This window comes from Dromaius novaehollandiae, chromosome 2 (assembly GCF_036370855.1).
Source record: "Dromaius novaehollandiae isolate bDroNov1 chromosome 2, bDroNov1.hap1, whole genome shotgun sequence".
Classification (NCBI taxonomy): domain Eukaryota; kingdom Metazoa; phylum Chordata; class Aves; order Casuariiformes; family Dromaiidae; genus Dromaius; species Dromaius novaehollandiae.
Window position 1 is genome coordinate 22,653,626 of NC_088099.1, and position 17,525 is coordinate 22,671,150.

The 17,525-nt window shown below is 40.5% G+C and overlaps 1 protein-coding gene across 3 annotated transcripts in view; it reads right to left on the bottom strand.

The window, feature by feature from the left end:
- Positions 1–17,525, bottom strand: part of CACNB2 (calcium voltage-gated channel auxiliary subunit beta 2) — a 256,512-nt gene that overhangs the window by 110,333 nt on the left and 128,654 nt on the right. The window contains exon 1 of one of the 3 annotated variants that reach the window (XM_064505963.1): positions 4,077–4,600. The exons of the other annotated variants lie outside the window; for them this stretch is intronic. Coding sequence (XP_064362033.1) covers positions 4,077–4,109 — 33 coding nt within the window. The 5' untranslated portion in view covers positions 4,110–4,600. Of the gene's footprint in view, positions 1–4,076; positions 4,601–17,525 lie in introns of those variants that run through there. 3 annotated transcript variants of the gene reach the window in all.

Below are 17,525 nucleotides of genomic sequence, written 5' to 3' on the forward strand. Positions count from 1 at the left end.
CATTCTTCCATTGTATAAAAAAAATAATAATTTAACAATTGGTCCAGAAAAAGAAAGCAACATGATTGCAGAAACCTACTCAATGTGATGATACTGCTCACCTGGGACAATTCCTATTGTAGCGACTAGTACAGCCATTCACTTCAAAATTATTTCTGAGTGGAAACAAGAAACTTGTAAGGCATATAATTTCTTAATAGGAAGTTAAACACGTACAGTTCAAGCCTCTCTGTCTACATCAGATTCAAAAGATTAATGTTACTCATTGATATGGTGCTGTATAATATTTTATGCTAAAACTTTTCAAATTCAATCACCAGCTTTTCATCTCAATTATGGAAGTTTTGGAGGATAATTAGTACGAACTGATGTTTTGGGGAGTTACATCACTTCCTAGGTCACCGTGCTTTTTTCCTAAACTAGCACATATACTTCCCTGTATCATTTCCCTCTAGATTGGCTCTGAATTTAATTAAGACTTATACGTAAACAAAGTGCTAACTGACCTCAGGAACTGCATATCGAACCAAAAAGTGAATAAAATTCAATGATTTACTTTAAGTTAACAGTTAGCAAGAAAACTCCTCCCTGCATCAGAACTTGCACTCTGGTATAAGATACCATGGAAGATACCTTGGAAAATCCCTTTCCAACAGTTAGCTCTTCTCAAAAGCAATCCTAATTAATGTTCCACTTCCCATAGTGTCCGACCGTTCCACTACAGCAGAGCCCAAAATTTCCACCAGGAAGGCAGCCTGGAGGGCCTAAGCATGAAACGCCGAGGGACTGACCGTGTCGCTGACAAAGCGCAGGCCGCCACTATAAGCCTTGGCGCACACCTACGCCCAAGGTGCCCTTGGAGAGCGCGCGGTGGCAACCTGGCTGCAGGTGCCCAGGGCCCTCAGGTCCTGCGAGGGACTGAAGAGAAGCAGCAAGGCGGCAGGGTCTGCAGCAATGGGAAATGTCCTGCTGGGCCAAGGGCATCAGCCAGCACGAGCCTCGCAAAGACGCAGCCATAATGCTGTTATGTTTCTCTCACCCCTTATGCAATAGTTAAAAAGATCATCTGGAGCAACTTCCAGCTGCTGTTGCTTTGGGAGGTTAATGTAGGGCACGATCTACCTGGCAGCCATGAAAATGAGGTCCAACTTTCTGTTCTATTTTTTGGTGAACTGCTCCAGTATCAGAGGTTTATTTCACAAGCAAACAAAAAACCCTGCAGAAACAAACTATTTCCACAGATGAGATTGCTTGGCCTGTAACTTTTTATGTCTTCCTGTACTTACTCCACCAGTTCTTAAGAGGCTAATAAGCAGCTGCCTAATGTACAGAGTACTAAAACGCAATGTCAAAGACATTCAATAGCCTGAGTCTGAACATTTATGCAAAAACTCATTCAAACAGGAGAGGACCACAGCTATGCGGTTTTACTGGTGATTTCAAAAATACATCATTTGTCACTACGTCATGAAGTGACACTTTAATTTCTCTGAATGTTGAGAGGTCATAATCCCCAGCATTGTCTTTTGATAACCAAGCCTCAAGCAGTATTATTTCTGTTTAGCTAGAAACCTGAGTTTGCTGGAAATAATATTAAAATTGATTATCAGTGCTATCAGATATCCAGGCTTATTTTGCACAGACAATAAACTAATAATCCAAGTACACTTATGCACAGGAACAAAAAAGGAGGTAGAGGACACCAAGTGCAGAGCACCGCTGCACCAGTCTCTGGAGTTTCATCATTAAATTCAACTGAGTTAGGATATTACTTCAAATGCTCTTATTTCTGCAAATGTGTGTGTGCTCACACATGTGGACATATATGTGTATACATAAAACACACAAAATGACCACAGAGAGTTACTGTGTTCAAGGGTTGGGTTTTGAAGAGGGTTCTACCGAAAGGGATGTTTTAATCATGCTATGTTGAATTTTATCAGTAATCTCCTTTCTAGGATAGAATCAAATTTTATACGCATAACTAGAATGCCTCAAATACATTTAGAATTATTCAAAATTAATAGTGAACTTAAAAGGAAACTCTGAGATTCTTCGTCATCATTCTTTTCACTTACTTTGTCCTTCAGTGACTCACAAGTAATTGTTTGTGTGGGATGATAAAACAAATGCCTTTTCCACAGTGCAGAGCATATGGCTTCCTAAACTACAGATCTGTACAAAAAGAAGTCTTACAATGATTCTAGATTTTACTGAACAATACAAATGTCCTTTAAGCTTTCTGCAGGTCATCTGTTCTATTTTCTAGTGATTTTAAGGAGAATAGCCCATTAAAATCTTATCATTGGGTAAAGCAAACATCTAGTTAAGTTTGGCTGCCAAAATAACACCAAAAACACCCATAATTTCCCCATAATTATGTTGCTCAAAAGAAAAACAAACACAAATGATCTCTCAGTTTGGACCTATCAAAACATTTTGTTTGAACAGAGCAATACATTTTGGTTTTAGGGTCCTCTAGAGATATCAAAGGATGAAAACCCACACTTTACAGTGGACTGCTTACTTTTTTTTCTCTTGATGGTATTCTGCTTTGCTTAACTCTTTAATAGAAGAGGGACTAGAATCAGATGCCCCACCTGCCTGGGACAGGTGTCTTAAACGTTAAGCTATTCTTTAGGACACAGAGAATACTTAAATATTTTTACAAATTAAAATAGCAGCAGGAAAAGAGATTGAGAGATATACTGGAGTCCAAAACCCTAACACCGTTCTTGAATCACCTAGGTTACTTTCAAGGCACTTTAATATTTCAAGCCCAAAGCTGTATGTGCAAAACCATTTCAATCCGTAAGATAATTACTGCAATGCCATGTTGTTCACTGCTATTGGAGAAACAAAGTAATCACAGTAAGTAGGCAAGAAAGTGGAATACACAAAACTAGAAACTGGAGCAATAATACATCAAGTTGAACACAGCAGTTTCATTTGTGCGTGAGAGCTGTCTCCTGGAAGTTCAACTGCTTTGCCTGGTTTGCAAAAGTTTGTCTCACTTACACACACAAATGAGTTCAATGTGCGAACGGCTGTGTTTAAATTATTTTCTCAACCGTTTTTTCTGTGTTTCCTGAATCTCAAAGACATAGCTGTTTGGAATTAAGAAACAAGAAAAAAACATCAAAATAACTAAATTACTTCCTTGAAATGGGTTGTAGAACCCAGAATGCCATAAAAGGCACTTTCAGACTTCAAAAGAATAACTTCAGTAATCAAAACAAAACATTTGCATCTGCAAGTTTTATGCAAGGAATGTGCCACTTTTTAACATGCAAAATTTATTTATGATGACCTATAGAACAGGTCACAAAAACATTTTGGTTGTATTATTTTTCCCCAAAGCTCCCTAGGTCTTGACTCGGTCATGAGTTTTGTGTGGGTGGGAGAATCCATCCATCTTGGTTACAAAGCAACACTTGACCCTCAGGCTGCAAAACTGCAAACTTTTATGTCAGATGGCAATGCCACGCGACAATGAGCAGTTATTTTCGGTTTTCTTCTCATTTTCTCTTGCATCATCAGTTTATTCAAAATGCAGTTTTATACAAACACTGAAGTAAAAAGGGTGTCAGATCATAATGTGGGTGGGAGGTTTTTTTTAAGTTAGTCCTCTCGATTACATTACAACGACATGTTCTGAATTTCTGTACAAAAGAAATGGTTTGGCAGCATCCCCACAAATATACAATTATTTCAGTTCTGTAAGTAGCTGTAGCTACTTGTAGTCTACCTAAACGACTCTCTATGAAACAAACTCTGAATTATTCGGAAGCATGATTTGGTTTATCCCAAACTGAACAGTCCCATGGCACTCAGGCTCTGAGTATTTTCAATACCACAGTATGAGAGATGTGACAAGAAAAATAAATCTCATTTTATCTAGCAAATGGCATTGCACTATTTGAATAACTTGCAGAAAATCCTCATTTTTAAGAGAAAATCTGCAAGTACTGAAGTTCAGCTGCAGGAAGCACAGCACTGACAGAAATTCAAAGCTGCCCAATAAATTCTGAGAGATATTCAAACTTAAAAAAAAAAAAGCTTAGTTGACACCTTACCACTTCGTAGTCCTCACTGCCGAAGAGGTACATAGCTGCGCCTCCGGGAGCTGACGCCGCCGTCCCGAGCGCCCCAACGGCTACCGCGAGGGCGCCGGCGGCATCCTCCGCTCCGCGCCGCGCCGCGCCCCGGCCGGGCAGCGCCGGCACCGTCCGGCACTCGCTCCCCACGCTCGCGCTGCTCTCCAAGTAGTGCTCGCAGGCGCGAAAACACCTCCTCGCTGGAAGCAGCCGGGGAAGTGACGGTCTGGCGAGCGGCACCCCGCAGCGATGGCAGCAGCGAGACGCGGCAGCGGCACTGCGCGGAGCGGCCGCGCTCAGGCGCCCCGCGCCGCCGCGGGCCGGACCGGGCCGGGCGCCCCTGCGCCGCCCGCTGCTCGTCACATGCTGCTGCCGGCCGCCTGGTTGGCTGCGACGCAGCGCGGGGCCAGAGCCTGCCGGCCGGCTCCGCCGGGGCAGCGCGGAGCAGCCCTTCCGCGGCTCTCAGCTAAATCTGCCCGACTGCTCTGCCCACCTCACTCCGCCTGACCCGCCGCCCAGCCCTCCCTACCCGCGCGCCCGCCAGCGGGGCTCACTCCGGCACCGCTCCGCTGTGTTTCAGCCGCTCCGTCGCCTGCTTTCGCCGAGCGGGGCAGCCCGCCCGGCCAGCGCCACGCGCCGCCGCTTCACCGGCCCCTCGGGCGGCAGTTACACCCGCTGCCGCGGCGGGGCGGGAAACGGCGCCGGTGTGCGCGGCCGGGGGCCAGGCCCCTTGCTTCTGACCGAGTTACAGCCAAGTTGGAGAGGGGTCTCCTCGAGGAGAGGAGGAGGCAAGTGTGAGAGCAGCCAAAGGGCAGGGTGGAAGACTAGGAGACTTCAGAGGCCGGTTCACTGACAGCGTTCCAAACCTAGTATCAAAATGGGGCTTTAAAAACAAACCTATGTAACAGGTAGCGTTCTGGCCAGACGCACAGAAATATTGCCCTTTGGGAAGGGCCATCCTTTACAACCCGGGAAGAGGCTGCCAGCTAGCATCCCATAACAGAAACCGCCATCAAAACCACTCTCCAAGAGCCTGAGGAGCCCCATTCCCCTCTTGGCTTAGTCCTCTAAATCCCTTATAGTTCACACTGCCGCCACTGCTGTATCCCACAATCAAGATTGTACATGAGCGCTAGGAAAATATACTTATGTGGTGAATATGTTATGTCCGAAGAAGGAAAAATGTGGTGTGCTTGCCCTTATATCATGTTAATATAACATACACGATATATATGACAAGATACTATTAAGACATAAAGCACTCAAACAATTTGGGATACTATTACTTTGGCATGTGGCGCCTTTGTAAACTTTATCATCTTCCACAGAGGAAAGAGGTCTAGATTTTTTCCTCAAAATAATTTTAAATGATGCCATTCCAATACATTGTAAATATCTTTCCTGTTTTATTATGTTTTTTACATTTTTTTCTTTTTCTTTATTTTAAATAGATCTTTACTACCTCAGTTTCTTCTCATGAATTAGTAGAATATTCTTCTCTCAATCTGCCTTTTCTGTCAAAACAGACCTTTGGTCTTCTGTTGACCATATGTGATACGATTCATGCTTCTAGATTTTTTAAGCTATTGTATGTATTCATAAACAGAATTAAAACCCAAGCTACATACTCTTGAAAAAGAGCAAATTATAACTCAGAAGACAATAATTTTATTTCCCTTCACTATCTTCCAGCCATATATTTACAAAATAGCAGTAGCTGAATCTGTCAGCCAAACCGGTCACTTCACATTAGATCAACTGCAAATTACACTTCAAACAAGTAATATCATAATATTGTGTGCCCACAAAACAAACAAAACATGCTACATTCCTGCAGCAGGGTGGAAAACAAATAGAATATTACTAATAGGATGCAATAATCACTTGTCCAAGATGGTTACCATTACTGATGCTGGAAGATTACGGTTGCATTATCTTACTAGTTTGAACATAATTGACCAAGCTTTACTACATAGTTTTTAGCACGAAACCACACTTGTCAATACTAGGCAAAGCTAGTGTCATCACCCATTACTTCACTTGTCTGACAGCTCTTCTACGCAACGGAAACCTGGGTGCTGTAACTTGACTGCTCTCTTTTGGGTATTGCCCTCACAACTGTGCTTGAAAAAAATTCAGCAATACTGTCACAACTGTTCTACCATCAGGAATAAGGAATACATATTGCTTTTTATGTGTTAAAAATTCTCATGATCTTTTTTTGAACAGTTCCATCAGCCCCTATACTATGGGCATAAATTTGAAATCAGGGGTAGGGGGGATTACAGTTCATATATAGCAGAGATTTAAGGCTTTTTTCAGACTGTCACCATAAGTCACTTAGATGTCAAAAGTAATTCTTACTACAGACAATACAAGCAGCCAGAGCCTGGCAGCTTGGATGGTAAATAAGCTGAATTGCTCATTGCTCTCTAGAACTGAAACATCATGACAGGTACCCAAGTCTGTCTCATGGCTCTGGAAAGCAAGTCTGCATGTAGCCTTTCTGGTTCAAAAGTTAAAGTCTGCAAAAATGCCATCCTCACTAAGCATATTTAAACTTACTACAGCACCCCTGAATGACCTGTGCTCCCCTGCAAGCGCAGCGGCAGCGGTGGAGCTCCAGCGGTGGAGCTCCTCTGTGCTATGTTCTCCTGGTGATTCAGCGGAGCATGGGGCTAGCCAGCACGGTGAGGAGTGTCTCTCTGCTGCTCCCGGTAACCCTGCTCCTTGCAGCAGGGTAGTACACATGAGAAAATCATGACCCATATTGAAAGAGCAAGCTTGGAAGTGGGAGTGGGAAAGCGAGGAGCAAGCTGGGGAAAGGAATCCTGTAACACTGGGATTGGAGAGGAGGTGTGAATAACAGCAGAGAACCAGACTGTAGACAAGGAAGCAGTGTGACCTGCAGGAAGGAGGTGCTAAAACAGCCAGGCCAGGAGACAGAAATTCAGACCGCGCAAGAAGAACGCTCCAGGAAGGCAGGCAATACCATAGAATTTGAAAAAACCTGCATTAGGACAGCCGGCTGGCTGACTAGCCTAGGAGGAAGAGGTGGCCAGGGAGATGGCGATGGCATGGAGCAGGGCAGAATGATGCTGACACAGAGCTGAGATGCCTGGGCTGTGCTGGCTTAACCAGCAAATAGGGGCGATGGAAAGACCTCTGGGGTGGAGACTCCATTAAGAGATCAAGTTTAGGATAGCAACAGAACTGGGGTAAGGACAGATGGTGTCAAAAACACAGCAACAACTCTGCAGAAAAGCATATGGAAACAAAGCTGAGGATGCTGCCACAGGGGGGATTGCTCCTCTTCTCCACTGGCACCTCTCAGCAGGACACGTGCTTGAAGATGCATAACAAAGACCTACACCAGTACACAAACCCACCTGGAGCCAGGCTGGGGCTTCAGATCCAGGCTTTACACTTAAGAAAAATAGCTACCTGGAGGCTCGACTGTGACAGCCAAGACTACAGTCTGAAATGATGGGTAAAATAAATCACTTCTCTATCTTTTGACTGTACAAAACTATTTCTAGAGTAGTTCGTACTCATTTGTAGAACCTAATAGCAATAATAATATTAAAGGTCTGTTAACAGAAGCGAGCAAGTACAAATGCAGGTGTAACAGTGTGTGTAGACTTTGTTTCCTCTAACTGTTTCTGTAAATTTTGTGCCTTTCATACAAATTTATTAATGTATACATGATGTGAGGGGATAAACATGACATAGCTAGGCTCTTCTCAGTGGTGCCCAGTGAAAGGCCAAGAGGTGACAGGCATAAACTGGAATACAGAGAATTCTGTTTAAACATAAGAAAGAAAGCTTTTCTACTGTAAATGTGGTCAAACACTGGAACAGGTTACCCAGAGAGGCTGTGGAGTCTCCATGCTTGGAGATATTCAAAACCCAGCTGGACAAGGTCCTGAGCAACCTGCTTTAGGTTACCCTGCTCTGATCAGGGGAGGTTGGACTAGAACATCTTCAGAAGTCCTTTCCAACCTCAACCATTCTGTGAAACCATATCAAATTCTTAGAAGAATATCTGGTTCACGTTGACATTTTAGGTAGTTCCATCTCTCCATTTATGATTTTCAAATGTTAAGCAGAATGACGTTTCAAATTGTTTAGGAGAATTGCATTTAACTCTAGTATTTATTCTTTGACCCATGTATTTTACGCATAGCTATGAACTATCTACACTATAAATAACTTCGTATATCGTAATACTTCAACATAGTGCCTTTGGGAAAACAAACAGAAAAACTGCTGACATGGTTGTCAAGGTTAATAGACTAAACAGACGTTCCTTGATAAACATGAGTCTCTCAACTTGCATCCAACAGCAACAACTATTTTTTCCTTCAAGAACTCTAATAGAAAGCAATTGAGTCGCTCTTACCTAATCCAGACTGAAATTCAAATTCCAGTGAAGAATGGCAAGAGCTTTCAACTGCCTTTTGCACAGCTAGCAACAAGAATTGTTTCTTGTAAACACAAGAAACGTTTCATTCTTAAGGGTACTTTGGCAAGGTTGCTGTCTTCCTTTTTCATTTACCTGTGGCAGAAATCTCCAAAGAACTCATTCCCTTTTAAATAAGAACCCAAAGAGCAGGAGTTATTTCTCTTGAATTATCTACGTTCCAAACTATCTTATCCCATACCACCACTAAATAAATGTTAAAAATATAGCATTACTTGAACGCAAAAATGGTGATAAGCAAGTAATTTTCAGCTTTTCCTCTAAGATCTAGCTCTACCACCTGTTTTCTTCCATGGTGTCAGGATAACTGAGGGTACCCCACTTCCAGCGCTATACACTGTGGCTGGCTAACACCTCTGAAAGTGCTATTGCCCTGAAACAGCCCCGGAAAGGATCTGAAACTGGGGCCTTCCTGTCCCTCTAAACTTTACTACATTTTGAATGGGTGTTTTTCAATTCTTATTGGCATTGTCACTCTTTGTCTGAAATATTTTATTAATCACAGTGTCCCAGTAGTTAGAACAACTGGGAAATAAGGCTGGGTGTTCTAAGAAATATCTGAGTATGTTATGAAAATGGTAGAACAGTCTAAGCAACGGAGACTGAAAACAAATTAACCCAGAACAGTTAACAGCTTGATAGTAGCACCATGTTCCAGTGCAGGGGAGGCTCATATTCTTTCAAGATGGGTAAGTAATTCATTTTGAGTTTCCCAGACTCCTGCTAAATGCCCTTATCTCCAGGTTACGGGAAAAAAAAGAGGAAATTTGGATCTCCTCCTGTAGTTGTTTTGAATGATACCTTCCTTTCCTTTTAAAGCTCCCCTCAAAAAACACATCTTTTGGATCAAGTTAAAAGGTTCATTTAACATTAGTTATTTTAGATTTTCATTTCAGCAAAAATGCTGGGCACCATCCCAGGATGTGGCGATAGTGGGAGATACTCTGCCTTCATCTCCAGAAGACTTTTTATTCCGTTTCTGAATATATCTAATGTATCTGGCCATAAATTCGAAGTCCATCTCATTACAAAAAAGTAATGTAGGATGTCTGTAATTCTTCCTTACAGATAGTGTATGTCTGAAAGAGGGTTGATAACTAACATTTTATTCAGTGAGATTTATTTTAATGTTAGTATATCATAAACCAGTGTCAATTAATTCAAGATGCAATAATTAAACCACTATCTAAGATTAATACCACATCTCAAAAACAAGCTTAAAATTAATGAATAATAAAATACAATCTAAAAGTATGCCCATGGAACTATTGGAATGCTATTTAAACTTTATTTTTAAACACTAAAGCTGCTTATCATTTGCAGATTGTTATTGGTTATTATGGTTACCATTCTCTGACACAATCCAATCTGCCTGTGGTTTGCTATTTCAGGGCACAGCAGTGATAACATTAACAGCAGACTAAACTTCTCAACTTGCAAATATACATACATTAGGGGCACATGCTATCTCCTCCTGCATTAACAGATAACATGAGTATGCTCTCTCAGTGTCACGGAAATAACAAACTGCAAATGGCTGCCATTCTTCTAGCAGTCAGACATTAAAACGTTTAACTCAACTCACAATGAGTGTCAGAAACATAGCAAAGAGCTGACACAATTTTGCCAGTTGTGTTACGGACCCTCTGCATCACTCTGATACCAGAAAGTTGCAAGAGCTGCCCACAGGTGATTATTCCCATAAGCAGACAAGATGCTCATGTAGCACTGAGTTGCGGGGAGCACCGTCGTGTTGTAGCCTTGCAGCAGCCAAGCACAGCGAACGGGGATGCAGATGCAAGAAAAAATCTAGTGGTCACCATGCCCTTGCTCGCAAAGTCACCTGCAACTGAATAGCTAGCAAAACATCTCTGAAACAGCTGTAAGCTTTGTCAGAGCTTTGTGCAATTAAATAAAGAATTGTCTTCAACAACCACATTTCAAAGAAATGATAATTAAAACAGAGATAATGCTCATTTCACTCTATTAATTTTAAGAAGAGAGACATATCCTTTTGAGTATAAGAACAGCAATAACAAAACCAGTCTTTGCAGATATCACTAACATCTTCAAGTAAAAATAATACAAAAAAACTTACACAACCCTGGAAAACAGCCTGCAATAGCTATAGTTTCTTAGGAGATACAGCTTTCCATTGGAAAGCTATTAGACTCTTTCACTGCCACATGCTGCTAATCTGCTGCACTGAATACTCCATGATCCTAATCACTCCGAGCTGATGCTGAGGATTAATTGGGGGAATTCCTTTGCCTTGTACCTGTGTACAGAAGCCAACGTGAACTACCAAGTAAATTAACCACCTCTGTCCATGTCCTAAAACTTGTGCTTGAGTTGCAGGTCATCCTCTAGGCACTATGGGAATTGCACAGCAATTAACCATCTATTAACTGATATTTTACAGAGCAAAGGTCTGCTTCCTTGGGCTTTTAAAACTGTATTTGTTTTTAAAGTGAGGTAATAATTCATGTAGCAAGTCCAACCATATCTCAAAATCATATTTTAAAAAGTACTTGTAAAACTTGAGCTTTTGATAAAGCTCTGCATTCTGTTCTCATTTCAGGAAAAAAGCATATCTGATCAGCAAAACTACAACAGCAGGCCCCAGGAGGTATTCTGGCACTCTTTACTTCCATTTATGTATTTTTGGCACAAGTCATCATTCCACATTTCCATCAATTTAAGTTATTGATTCTCACCAAATGTTGTGGTTTCTTTGGCCTCATTTCCTCAAATCTCAATTCCCATTTCTCATTCTTGCTGTGTTTGACACCCTGAATACTTCGAGGCTTGCATTTTTGGCACTCCTGAAAGGTTTATTAATTATGTTTGATTTTTGGTGAAGACTGGCTTGCATGATTCAGAGAGCTGTGGTGAAATGTGAAAGCTGGTAAAACTTGTCTGCATGGAGAGGACTATGTATCACTTGAGACCCACTTCAGTGCTCAGAATAGGAATTAAGTGGAATTTAAGCAGTACATGCACTGTTGTAATGGCCTCTTTCACCTACGGCTATGAGTGTCACCTGGCACAGCAGAAACATATTTCAGTTTAATGAATAGGGAGCCAGATGCATAACCCCAGCTAATAGCTGTACTAACTATATGTCTCAGTACGTTGCTTTGAAAACAGCCACAAGAACCAGTATGTTAGCTACGTGGGGTCAGCAGTTTGTAATGTAAGAGATATAATATGAACAGTAAGTTACTTCTTACCTAGAACTAATGCCACGTGTTACAAAGACATTTACAAGACTCCCCTGATTAAATGCAGCGTGAAGGTAATATACTTCCAGTCACTCGCCCCTGTCCACCCAAATTAACAGAATGCTGTTAGCGGAGACTAAAAGTCTAAAATGTGAATATTCGGGATGCAGGGCAAAGGTCTTCTCCCTCCTCCTGTGAAAGTATTTATTTTTATGTTTTCCCAGTCAGTCATATTCATCTAGCTTGTTATAAAAACGTGATCTTTCAACTACATTTTTCCATTTTGTCCTTACTTTTCTTCTCTATTGCTATAATTCTCAATCAAGGTTTATAAAATAAATGCTCTGAACAGACAACATGCTTCCGTGTTGAAATTACTGGAAGCCTGTGCATCACAACCAAAAAAGATATCTCAAAATACATTTCTGCGTCAGGCTTGCCTTCACATCCCGAGACTATAGGCTCCTCATCCTCTGAGAGACTCCAGTGCTTTCTGTCTTGGTTAGAGTCTTAAAGGCAAACACGTTAGTGTGATTCAGCAGGCCCCCACTGCCTTTCTGAGGTTAAAACATATGACACTAATTTTGGTGAGGATTTCTGAAATCACTTAGAAACTCCTCCAGGGTGCAAGGAACTTATCAGACAATACTGATTTACCCCAAGAAAAAAATACAGAGGTGAATAATATCACAAGAATTATCATCAAATCCGTAATCATTGACCTTAATAGGGTACTGACCATTAAAAAAACAGTATTTTGAATTCCAAGGTATGATAATTTCTCCTCTCCTATAATCATAATAATAATAATAAAAAATCCATCGTGGTCACTGAATCAAAGAAGTAAATCGTGTTGCACACAACATGACCCAAATAGTGGATTTACACTAAGCCAGTGTCAATGCAGAAAGCCATTTTTAAAATTTAAGTAGAAAATGAAGAAAGCTTATCCTCCTGAAATGAAAAATTTCTGAAATTACAATGCCAGTTGCTTTAAGTCTATATAAATTATAATGAAGCTGAGAGATTCATGTGAAAACACAGCAATAGAAGCTGATCACATCTTCTTGACAGAAAATATTCAGTCAGAAAATATGGAGGCCTGAAATACCAGTGTTCTGGGAACTCACTGATTTGCTTGAAATTTGGCAGGAAGTTATCAAAGTGCTTCGCTGGAAATTGCCTTTTACAGCATTCCACTGCAGCATACGCTACTGAAACTTTCGGGTAATTAAGCACTTAGAAAACACGTTTCTTGTATACCAAATGACCCTTTTTCCAAGATGAGCTCATAATACTGGTTAAAAGCAATGCTTTTTCAAGAGTACAGATTACTTTTTACTATGCCTTACATATATATTCATTTATTTAGTTTTTAGAGAGTAAATATGAAAGAGATTACTCTTCCAAATAACACCCTGCTTTGAAAACACCAGTTTTGTTGACGCGTTATTGAAAGTCAGAAAATACGTGCACATTTGATTATCATATACTGATAAACTGTATTATCCTGTGGATGTGAGATGAAAAGAAATCACAAAAGAATCAGAGTCTCCCAGGTGAGAAATAATCACTGTATGGTGTTTAAATAACAAACAAAAAAACATAGACGCTTAATAAGAGAAAAGACAAAAACCCATGCATGTCTGGGTCACATAAACTTGCAAAGAAAACACCTCCATGATGAACTGAGCTGCTGAAGTGATCATTTAGAAGACTATGCTGATGGCTAAATAAAACCTGAATTGCACAAGATTATATTTTATTGAGAAGATGACTCTATGTCAAGCTGGGAAGATATACATTATAACTACTGAGACTGTGAGGGAGTCTTACCAGTAACACCCTTTGATCAGCGTAAGCCCATTCAAAATGAGACTTAGCTTTAACTAGAATTCCTAGTAGAGCTTAAAATTATTCATTTTCCAATACTAACATTCTACGAATATAATTTAACCACAAGCTAATAATTTTTAAGTGATGAATATTCTAACTTGTCAATCTGTCAGCATCTTTTCAGCAGCCTCAAAACATTTAGGAAAAAAATAGAACTTTATATCCACCAAAACACTGCAAAATGCAATATATCATTAATGATGAGCTCAAGAAAAACAAGTTGTTTTGTGAACACCAGAAGCAATGAAGCCTGGTTTCCCACACACACCTCCACAATACCTTCAGCGCTCTCATTTTCCCTACACACCACATGCTCTGTACCCTCGGGTCGCCTCCCCTCACCAAACTTCCCTTCCCTTTCTACATGCTGCTGCCTGAACAGGAGGCAGCATTCGTTTCAGCTCTGCTGGAGTTAAACGTGCGCCGACCGGCTGGCTGGACGCGACCTGGGGGACGCCAGGGCAGCCAAGAGCCTTGACTTTCCGTCACTGGCGTGTCAAGCAAATGGCTTTAACAGCTCCATCCAGCCCCCGAGAAGGTCTGGTGTAGGCACTGCTCAGGAGTTGTGGGACCTCTGTAAGATTGATTTAAATTGGCCATTGCATTGAAGTTACGGAGAAGCACAACTAACAGATGGAAAGTGGGATTGCATAAACCTTGTCTTAGGAAACCAACCTAAAAATCAGAGCTGTTATACAAAGACTGTCCATACACTTTAATACTCAGCAGCTTGTTTAAATGTAAAACGATAGCATAAGCAGCAATATGAACATTTAGTCTGTCGTTCAGCATGTATAATTTTCAAACTGTCTTTCTCACAGAACAGTGGCTGCTATTACTAACAAAGCAGTTGCAAGTATAATATAAAACTGTGGTTTTCATGCTGAGTGCATGCAGCACCAGTAGTGCATAAAAACCTGCAAAGACATCCTACAGTTACAACAAAAGATTTCAGGGATCACTAATAAAAAAAAAAAATCAAAAAAAGATATGTGCATGTGTTATTAGAACAAATATTTTCACAATTAGAATGCTTTCTGTAATTTGTCCCACAGCAAAAAGTCGCTGTAAAATAGCCCAGTGGTTTAATAGCTTACAAACTGTACCACAATGCAGTGGAAGCTCAGTGGCACTTTGCCTGCTGCCTTTTACACCCTTTCTGTGCTGCACTTCTTCACTATCCACTCTGGGAAGCAAATAGCAGAAAACACCCTTTCGCTCTTGCTGAATCCCAAAGCTTCCTCACTGCAGTTTGCAAAGTGAATCAAAAACAGGAGCAACAATTATATATTCCACTGATGCTGGAAACATACATTCAGGAAAATCTGGGTTAAAATCTTGGCAAAAAGCAGGATGTCACTTCTATGCATAGTGGGTGAGATAAGGACAAAATGACAGCCTCAGGAGAGTGCAAGAATTTGCTGCGCCTGATGTGCTTACAGTTCCTGGCAGTTACAGAAGTTTCCATATTGAAGAATTTCTTATGTCACAAGGACTGTGTTGGTGGTGAAAGCATGTCAGGGGTTATGCAGTAAGTATTATTGTATTTCATTTAGGTATAATATTTTAATTGACTAGAATAAATACTTCAAGGGTCAACTTCTTACATGGGACATTCTGAAGTTTGGCAAACAAAATACATATAAATGAATGTAAAGCAAATCAGAAAAAAACCTGTATCAATTAAATAGTTATCTCGATTTCTGTTCAATTATGCAATTTGCATCCACTTTTGATGCAATACCTGCCTTTAAGAGATTACCATCAATAGTCAATTTACTCAGGTATATGTCAAGAAACACGGAAGAGAGAGTTCTCAAGCTATCTCTCTTTCTAAATCTTCCCCTTCCCATTATCTCTCTCTCAGCCATCTAAACAATTCCATTTTCAATGAAATTATGTTTGAGGACTATCACTGCTAAAAAAAAGCTAATTCCCAAGGACAGCTTCATCTAAAATCCATCTGGACAAGAAGTGCCTATAGCCAAAACTCATAAAGGCAAAGCTAAATGATCCACTTACCCTCATACCACATCTAGAAATGAAGATGGAAACTATGGAAATGTGAAAAGAATGGTCATCAGTCCATCATTTTAAAAGAAGGGCTGATCAAATGTTCCTCAGAGATTAAGTTGCACAAATGAAACAGCATTTTTTCTCTTTTCCCTACCCTTTCCCCTCATTGAGAGCCTGCCATGAAGTACAAATCCACAGCATATACATTTATGAATCCTTTCGGGCAAATTTTACTCCTTTCCATCCCTGTTCCACCTCAGCTATCCTGCTATGTTGCTACTTTTCACTTCACAAGGCCTGTACGTCCACAGCACAACTCCCTGGCGTCTGCTCTGCCTTAAAAATGGGAAGTTTTTCCTCCTTCCACCAGGACTTCCACAACTGTATCAAACAGAGCTTGGCCTTCTTCTTGATGGGATATGCAGGAAAGGACTGTTTTACTTTATAGCTCGGATAAACCACACTAGCTTTTTTTCTTGATGATACTATCTGAAAGCCAGTAGACAGAAGGAGGAAAATGTTTCACAGAAATGTGCACATTAAATTCTAACATCAAATAGCTTGTCTTTATGAAAACAGTATTTTCCAATTGATTTTTTATTATTATTTTAAATCTTTTTTCCTCCAAAATTATCCTCCAACTTTCCTCCCTTCATAACTGCACTGAAATTGTCAAAGAAGTCCCAAACACTTTAATTTATCAGAACTCTTTAAAAATTGCTTGGAAAAGATATGTATTAGAGCATTTTCAAGTCCTAAATATTAACCTGCAATTTGGGACTGCTGTGGAATCTGCAAATACATAGCAGGAGTTTTTGAAAATTCAGCTTTTCGTCCTACAGACGAAACTATTTAACTTCACTAATTACAGAAGCACTATAAAATGATAATTGTTAGAGAATCATGACCGAATGAGAGCTGGCAGTAACTACTCAGCTTCCCATACAGAGTTCGCTGAATAACCCAGAAAAAGGAATGGCTCAAATTTGGCTTCCTTCTAGAATAAAGAGACCTAGAGCAGCCAGTACACAAGACACGCTATCCTGGGGCTTTCTCACACTGACTCTGGAGCCTGGAAAGCTACCGTCATGCCTTCACTGCTAACTATATTCAAATCTCTCATAAAAGTTACAGAAAGCAGTAAGTTTGAGCCAAACATCTGGTTGAAGTTTATGCCTGCTTTACTGTTTTTTTTTTTTTACCTCCGTTCTCTGCTTCCTACAGTGCAAAAAGGAAAACAAAGCAAATTCAACTATTAAATATTTGTCATCTATTACTTTGTATATGAAAGCAGAGCTTTAGTTTGGATATTCTACTGCCATAATTCCCTGACACCAAGATACATGAACTTGTTAAAATGCTGCCAAACCAAGACTCATTACACTGGAGCAATCTAACCCAAACCAAAAGGATATGGACTGTAACACTTGTGTCTAGAAAGTGAATGTGTACTTCAACCTATTGCCAGCAGAGAGTCCCATTGCTCTCATATCGAGGAGAAAACAATCATTTAGCACAATCCCCAAAACACAGAATAAACAGCAAGCTGAATGATTTTAACTGTATTTAATAGGGTTATACACAGAAGTGCTCTCAACAGAGCCACCTGTAAATGCTTTCACTTCCCTTCAACTCTAGTATTTGCAGTTTTTCAAAATGACAGCAATTTCATATCTGCTTTAACAAAGTGATCTCAAAAGTAGAGTTAGTACCTCCACTAAAAGACTGGCACATTTTTTAACAACATTTTCGCTTGGCCAGATGAGAGCAAAGCGAAACACTTTAACTGTAATTAAGTTAATTTGCTAG